The 8,179-nt window shown below is 36.7% G+C and overlaps 2 protein-coding genes across 4 annotated transcripts in view; both read left to right on the top strand.

Moving 5' to 3' along the window:
- The first annotated feature begins 460 nt into the window (after positions 1–460).
- LOC126874010 (PAN2-PAN3 deadenylation complex subunit PAN3) lies at positions 461–4,860 on the top strand. Of its 3 annotated transcripts, XM_050635736.1 has the most exons (10): positions 461–872; positions 1,505–1,731; positions 1,882–1,965; positions 2,059–2,139; positions 2,224–2,599; positions 2,688–2,804; positions 2,890–3,129; positions 3,218–3,500; positions 3,770–4,124; positions 4,269–4,860. In XM_050635736.1, exons 2-10 carry the CDS (start codon positions 1,654–1,656, stop codon positions 4,383–4,385), a joined length of 1,731 nt encoding a protein of 576 aa, XP_050491693.1. In that variant the 5' UTR covers positions 461–872; positions 1,505–1,653; the 3' UTR covers positions 4,386–4,860. The 3 variants fall into 3 exon arrangements, with proteins under 3 accessions (XP_050491693.1, XP_050491529.1, XP_050491626.1); XM_050635572.1 differs by having other exon boundaries at positions 1,882–2,139; XM_050635669.1 differs by having other exon boundaries at positions 461–882; positions 1,882–2,139.
- Positions 4,861–7,790: 2,930 nt separating this feature from the next.
- The window catches only part of LOC126878133 (uncharacterized), a 45,538-nt gene continuing 45,149 nt past the window's right edge, over positions 7,791–8,179 (top strand). Inside the window, exon 1 of the mRNA XM_050640643.1 lies at positions 7,791–8,177. The gene's annotated coding sequence lies outside the window, so the exon portion shown is untranslated. The remainder of the gene's footprint in view (positions 8,178–8,179) is intronic.

Raw genomic sequence — 8,179 nt, 5'->3', positions numbered from 1 at the left:
TGTTCCATGGAAGCATAACAATATTTTGTCTACAAAAAGAATAAAAACATAAAATCTATTGATACAGATCGATCATATATATTACAATGTACAATAATTAGTACCCTAGTGTATAATTTTTCCTATTTCGAAATACAATTTGACATATACAGTGTATCGCAACAATCGTGGTATAATCAGCAATAGGGTAATTCTATGTGAAAAAGTCGAAAATATAGAATAGAATTCTTTTATATAATTCTTAGTTTTCAAAAAAATCAAATTTGAAATGAAATCACCTAAAATTAGTACAGTATGACATTTATTAAGAAAATAATACAGAAATAAGAATAAGTGATAAAGAATAACAGTATATGTAATTAGTAAGAGGGTTCGAAAAGGTAAATATACAGGTACGTGACTCGCGCGCCCGGAGACAAGCTGTGGTAGAGAGACAGCTGCTCCGATCGAAGGATATGAATAGAGGGGATGGAAGGCAGAGAGGGAGAAAGAGAAAAATAGGAGGCCGGAGCAAAGGGAGAGCACCATAAACATACAAGTTTCGGATTGGTTCTGCTTTCTCCTTTGTCTCCGGAATGTTATATACGATCAGGCTGCTTCAAAACCATCACTTCACAGTTGTATTTCGTTGAGTGCGTTTACAGTTCCGTTTCGGAAACCGGAGACATCAGAATTTTGGCGCCGTACCACCGACGCGATATCAGTGACAGTGTAAATGGTTATGTTGCCGTGCTTACTTGCCATACGCGTTTTATCGTACACGTAGCCGTATTAGATCGTTTTCAGTATCTTTATTGCACAATCGTACGGACTTTTGATCGAAATTGTGTTCACGAGTGAATACCTCCCATCAGCAATAACGTGGAATCAAGGTTATATCCTGTGCGTCTTTTTCACTCGTATTGTCAAAATCAGCTGCCATTGCTATAGCATGCGATTCTACTTGTTCTTTTCGGTTTTCCTTCTTTTTTCTTGGCTCGAGCTGTGCTCATCGTTCCCGAAATTTCATTCAGGATTTACGATTTGTTGTTATGTTTAGTCGTACTGAGTCATACGCGGCAAGTTGATACTTTCGTTTATAACGAGCAGTATATTTTACATTGAATTTATGCATCACCGATTTGACGAACACAAGCAGATACCGGAGTAAATTTCGAGTAGTGTAAATAAAATTAAATCGGTTTTCTGTAATTTCTAAGTAGATGGTAGCTGCTTTGGACATATTATACTTATTTGTTTAATAATTTTTATCTTTTTTTTTTAAATAGTAATAGAAGATAGTAATGTTTTTAACTTTGAATTTTGTCACATGAGAACAAATGAACTAATTTTTTGACAAAGCATACATAATTATTTGAACTTTATATATATATTATAGTTTATACTATTATTGAATAGCTATTGTTACAAAATGATATTGAATCATAGTTGGAGTAATACGTAAAATACGTAATTGTAAGTTTACTTTTTATTTCTATTTGTGTATTTATAAAATGTGTTGCAGGTTTTGGAGATTGATGTTATATTGTGCATCTGTGTAACACGGAAATATAATCACACATAAAGTACATTTGTTCATTCCTGTTGAAAGAAAAATACAGACAATAGAAGTGAGGGTTAAGCGTGATAGTAAATGCAGTGGTTGAGGAAGAGATGGACCCATCAATGTTTGTTCCATACACTCCTCAAACAAACGGCGTCCCATTGGAATCCAAGCTTGCTACCTACATGGTAATTATTTGCAATTTATTTGAAAAAACTCCTAATAAAGATATTGTTTTATGTTATATTATACTATTATATATATATACACAAGATATCCATTAATAAGTTATAGAAAAGATACACATTAATATAATTTTATTATATATTTTTGAACAGAATCGTCAAAATTCAGCGATAGCTTTAGGCACTACAGTTGTTACGAAACATCTGTCAAACCTTTCTCTGGATTCACAGAAAAAGGTAACTGCCAGCCCAGAATTTGTACCTGGAAGAGCTCTTACTGGTAGTAATAATAATTCTCCGAACCTTTTCAATAATTCTTATCACTCACAGGAGAATGTGGGTGGTACTACATATTTCTACCTTGGGAATGCAGCAGCTGATGCTGTTGGAACTGAGGAAGGAACTGAAACTGTAAGTAGCTGTAGAAATTCAGAAAAGCTTTTCGTTACTTCTGCTCAATTGATTAACGAATTAATTAATATCTTTTGTGTCTAGATTGGAAATGTAGGAGCAGGTCAGATAGGCTATGTCTATCCAGGTACACCTGCGCACCTCCAACCAGTAAAACCTACAAAACCTGTGTCATCTAATAGTTCTTCAGCTCCCTCAACCCCTCCCCCTCAAGCAACCTCCGGTTTTTTTGTCAGTGAGAGTTTGAGAATGGATATTGTCCAAAAAAATGCTTTAACGTTAGCACAACCTGATGTAGTACGATTTCCCGACCTACCAAACGAGGTAGATAATTATCATGAGTTGTGTCCATTGGAACCAATTCACAAACCTGCTTCAACGATGCTGGGATATCAGACTTCTACGTACAAAGCTACCAGCATTAAAAGCGGTACACGTTACTGTCTGCGACGTGTACATGGTGAATATCTCTATAACCTTATGAACTATTTAATACCGTGTAAGAGGTACGGAACTGGTAATGAAATAAGCATTTATTATGTTTTTAGATTTCAGACTTGCTAATACAAAGTGTATGATGCTGGTAGATATGTGGAAGCGAATATCACATACAAATTTAGTGCAGTTAAGAGAAGTTTTTACCACCAAGGCTTTTGGTGACCATTGTATGTATTAACGTCTTAAAACGATATTGATAAATGTATTTCTATGAAAATCTTCTTTTATGAAAATGTACTTTTATTATTTCAGCCATGGTATTTGTTTACGATTATCATCCGGGGTCAGAAACCCTATTAAATAAGCATTTTTCATCTACCGAGGTAAATGGTTATACGGATCCATTTTCCTCGGACCCTAATGCTCCTCGTCCTTATAGTCATACGAAGAATACAATTTTGAGACAACAGCATAGTAGTATGCTATCAGAAAGCGTCATATGGAGCTATATTATTCAGTTAACTGCCGCACTCCGTGTTGTACACGCTGCTGGTTTGTATCTATCAATTACATTACCTTACATCTTATTTGTTTATTGTCTAGATAATTAAGTAATTTTTTTTATTTTGATGATTTATAGGTTTGGCATACAGATGTTTAGATCCTACGAAAGTGTTACTTACATCACAAACAAGACTACGTTTAAGTTGTGTAGCTATACCAGATGTTGTTACTTTTGATGGAAATGCAGCGAATCCACTTTCGCTTATAGCACACTATCAGCAAGAAGATTTAATCGCCTTAGGAAAGTTGGTGTTGGCATTAGCATGTCGCAGTCTCCTTTCCGTCCATCGCGACAACATGCAAGCCTCCCTCGAGCTCGTCGCACGTTCCTACTCTGCGGATCTTCGAAACCTTATTCTGTTAGTATACATTTTATCTTTCTCATAGATTCTTTTTACTCATTAACTTCTAACATGATGAAAGCAGTACATTTCTTCATCAATTTAACATTTCATTGTTTAACTTGATTTATTTATAATCATCTTGAGGTAATACCTTTTATGAGAGACAGATTTTATTATAAAATTGACATTTTTGATAAAGAAAAAAAAGGTGACACATCTTATGTTACCTAATGCATCTATGTTCGTGTTAATGTATGTTCTCATAAACGAATATAATTTTATAGGTATTTACTTTCGAATCAAGCACGAAGAAGTGTAACAGATCTCATGCCGATGATTGGAGCACGATTTTATACGCAATTAGATGCAGCTCAGCTTAAATCTGATATATTGGAGAATGAACTTGCCAAGGAATTAGAAAATGGAAGATTATTTAAATTACTAGTAAAGTTGAGTACTATTAACGAAAGACCCGACCTTAATATGGAACCTACGTGGGCAGAGACGGGCGACCGATACATGCTCAAATTGTTTAGAGATTATGTCTTCCATCAGGTAGCAGCTGATGGAAGACCTTGGTTGGATATGGCACATGTTGTATCTTGTTTAAATAAGTTGGATTCTGGCTCACAAGATAAGGTATATTTTTTCTTTCCAAAATCGTATTTTTTTTTTTGTTTTGTTTTTAAAAGAAACTTCAATTTCTTTAGTAATATACAAAATATTCAAATAATTAAAAATCGTTCAATATGTACTTTAAAATGTATTTTTCTAATTTTATAGGTATGTTTGATGTCACGAGATGAACAGAGTATATTAGTAGTAAGTTATGCAGAACTACGACAATGCTTAGAGACCTCATTTGGAGAGCTGGTACAATCCACAAAAGAAGTTGTTTAGATCCGTGCCACATTTTTTCTTGGTTGACCAGATAATACATACTCTAAACTGCAAATGTGATATCACGATTGTATGTTATTTTAATCTTTATGAAGACATAGAATAAGATTTAATCTAAGAATTAAGTTTGGCGATAAGAATAATAGTACGTGAACCAGTTTGTAAGCATGATTACAAGGTTGATTGAAGGATTATATGCAAAATACATTCTGGTATTTGAATGTAATATATGTATGTGTGTAAGCAGTATGATGGTGCAAATCAGAAAGCGTCTGATCTTATTGTGAAAGCTATTACGGTAGCATACAAACAAACAAAAGATTGTACACAACGTAAAGATGTAAGGAATTCTTAAGATGTTTTGTGCGTGAATACACCTAAACACAATCAGTGTATAGGATAGATCTTAGTTTTTAGGATACAACTGATAAGCATTAATTTTGAAATAAATGTTTATTTTTGAAAGCAATCTTAATCGATCCTGTGTAGTTATTTCAAAGTGACATGCCATTAAAAATCCACGATATTTCTCTGTAATAATATATCTTTATATTTTAAGTATCAATAATTATAAACGATGGTATTTGATACTCGCAGAAATCTGGTATTTCGTTTGTTCCAGTTTATCCAGCTGGCAATCTGTAGATTCGGTTCTTGAACTGTCCTATCTCCATCCCCTGCCTCTCTCCGCCTCTGTTCGACTGCTGTCCGCAATCACTCAAACTTGATCTCATTTCCTTCGCACAATTGCACGACCGCAGCACGGGCAGACTTTTGCATACACGCACACTCTCTCAATAGTATCATGCACATGGTTGCCGCTAGCGATTTATTCGTGAAATGCAACCTTAAACCAGAACTTATGCATGTATTTTTCAACGGTACACAAGTTCAGGGGTAATACCTATATATATTTTAAACAACAATTTTCCTATATATAACTTGTTGTAACGAACGAAAATTGCGTAATTACATGATTACAATGTGTCACATTATTCCTCATTTCTAATGCTCCGTATCGACGCCCATGCATTTATCCTACGTACGTCCTGTGGTTCGAATAAGTGTTTAACTTATATGTGCATGTATGGCTGACCATGGAGTCGAAATAAAAGGCATATTAGACATCTGTTTCTGTCCAAGACACGTCAACTGACTCGGCTGAACCCGTCGTTCTACACCTAATTGTCTTAATGCCGACGTGATTTACTCCCCCGTGCCGTGTCACTTCTGACAATTACTTCTCGTATACGTATCAACCATATACACGTAGTACGACCGCGTGTAAGTCTTCATTTTATTCGACATCAACCCGCTAACCCAGAGACGTCACGCTAACATTATGCGATACTTTTTTATCACATTCAACAATAATATACATTGTTCATAAAAATAATATTTCTTATTATCAATAATTTTTATGCGTCACTAATTATTCTGTAAAAAAATCTTATAATAATATCAGTAGAACATTTTTTTAATATCAGAAAAAACATACGCTAACAAACTTCAACGTTGCTCAATAGTCGCATTAATATCAATTTGTAATTTTTATACAAATTTTATAAATTTGGCGCGTAATTTTAAGGATTTACTTTACGTATTTTTTCATATAACTTTCATTTTGATTTCTTTTGAAAATGTTTTACACTTTAGTAGTCGGTAGATCCAGTTAAAGTAATCTGGTCGATCTATCATCTTATAAACACAATGAAAGATCTAAGATACACCTATAACAAGATCGTAAAATAGTGTTCACTTTAAATCCAGTTCCGCCGGTCGTTAAGAAACTTTAAACTGACGGCCGGAGCAGCGAACCCTTGCGCAAGGCGATTTTTTTTCTGATCGTCCCACGATCGTGAAACTGGATTGTACGGAAGGTCGCATGAAGCACATCGTCAGTGTATGGGTTGGAAAGAGACTAGTCGGTATGTCTCCTGAGCGAGAAACCACTCCTGGCTGGCAATTAAGGAACCAGCGAATGTATATGACCTGAGCTTGGTGAGGAAGAACGTCTAACTTCTTCTGTGTGTTCCAAGAAATGCGAGATACCAGTGAAACATGCTCGCGCAATATATGGTATATTGAGTGTCCCGTCCATCTGTAGTTATTCCCCTCTTGTCCCTTCTGCATGTTGACTTTCGTGAAGTCGAGGTAATTTAACGATAAAAAATTTTACCAGAATTCATTTATCGGACGTGTAGGTCGAACAAGAACGCGCCACGACTATTGGTCAACATGAAGTTCGTTAGCGCGTGTTTTTCTCCCTTCCCATAACGGTTAACTGTTCCTCGGCTCGTGCACACGCACACGAACATCGTACACACCATGTTTTGCATCCGATTCGTTTGAATCGATATTCTTGCCTACTCACAGTCGTGGTTTAATCGCCACGTTGCGGAGATTAATCGTTGGCTAGATACGAGAGACAAGTTATCTGGTAATGTATGTGTGTCGTGGCAAATTTACATGACGATGGTAGTAACACGATTTACGTAGGAAATACGAGGTTGATTAAAATATGTAATCGCTACTTTTAACGATATCGTTTCAAACAATTTTCATCCTCTTTATCCCATTTCTTTTTTAATTAGCAAATGCAAATGCTGGGAAATGCTTGGATAATTTAGTATCCCAACGACGCCACAATATACGTAATACCGCACGAGCAAAGTTATTTGTCAATTCTTGTTAAACGCCAAAAAAGGGAATGTAACGCTAGTACATAACACGATTGTCGGTAAAAACAAACTTGCAAAATACGATGGCGTGAATTACGTTTTCTAATTTAAATCTCATTTTATGTCACGCTTCTCGTGCTATCGTCTATAACGCTTCTACTTTATCTGTATTTTTCTTTCTAACTACAGGGGTATCGATTCATACTTGTCTCCCACGATACAATATTGTATTTGAAATTTACATTTATTCCTAACCGTAATATTATTACCATCGTCATTCGTTTACGTCTCCGTTCAAATTAATCCTTTAAACGATCCTCAAACATTGTTAAAACCTCTAATAATTTCGTATATTCATCTGGAGGACATTGATCTATATTTATTCTCTAGATTATTCTCGAGTTTAATCCTAGCGGGGCTTCATCTCTTTCCGCTTAATCCTATCGTTACAAACGATTAGCAACATTATCTCTTGGCGATATAATATTTATCATTTCCATGACTGTAGAGGCAAAACCCGCGGAGCAGCGATGCAAAATAGCAGGCAGGTTCTATACATTACAGGTATAGTTTGAAAATATCCTTCAGCGCAGTGGAACGATACGATGGGGCGACGTTGGTAGCGGCAACCCCGCGCCGCGCTGCTTGTGCGAGGCGAAGGTTGCTGCTGCGTAGACTCGGAGGGATGGTAGAGAGGCACAGACACAGAAGAGGGAAGAGGTCGTCGTGGAGCGAGTAGAGCGGTAGTGGCTCTGGCAGCAGCAACACGTAGTACACGGTAGCACCGCGACGAGGACGCACACGGTTCGTATCACGTCGCTTTGGTAGTTAGTAGTCGGTAGACTCGCTTCGAGCCAGTCTCACTTCGGTCCAGTGGCGCAGTCGCGTTACGCGTATACATTTTTTCGTATCTCCAACCACTACCAGCGGGGCATCACCATCGCTACACCACCACCACTACTACTACCAGCGTCGCTGTTACCACCGCTACTACCACCTGCATCGTCGAGCGTGTCAACATACACGTAAACGTCAGGAGGACTACCAAGCCACATCGGGTTGTTCCTGGAAAATAAGCAAGAGAACATTTACATCTTCGAGACGGCGCGAGGT

Source organism: Bombus huntii, chromosome 1, assembly GCF_024542735.1.
Source record: "Bombus huntii isolate Logan2020A chromosome 1, iyBomHunt1.1, whole genome shotgun sequence".
In the NCBI taxonomy this organism is placed as follows: domain Eukaryota; kingdom Metazoa; phylum Arthropoda; class Insecta; order Hymenoptera; family Apidae; genus Bombus; species Bombus huntii.
The sequence above is the reverse complement of the archived record's forward strand: the minus strand, read 5'-3'. Positions and strand labels throughout refer to the sequence as shown.

Excerpts from the sequence above, each read along its gene's own strand:
- LOC126874010 (XM_050635572.1), top strand. The coding sequence starts at position 1,654 with ATGGACCCATCAATGTTTGTTCCATACACTCCTCAAACAAACGGCGTC. Across the intron at positions 1,732-1,881 it reads CCAAGCTTGCTACCTACATG|AATCGTCAAAATTCAGCGAT; the intron begins GTAATTATTTGC and ends ATTTTTGAACAG. Across the intron at positions 2,140-2,223 it reads CTGAGGAAGGAACTGAAACT|ATTGGAAATGTAGGAGCAGG; the intron begins GTAAGTAGCTGT and ends TTTTGTGTCTAG.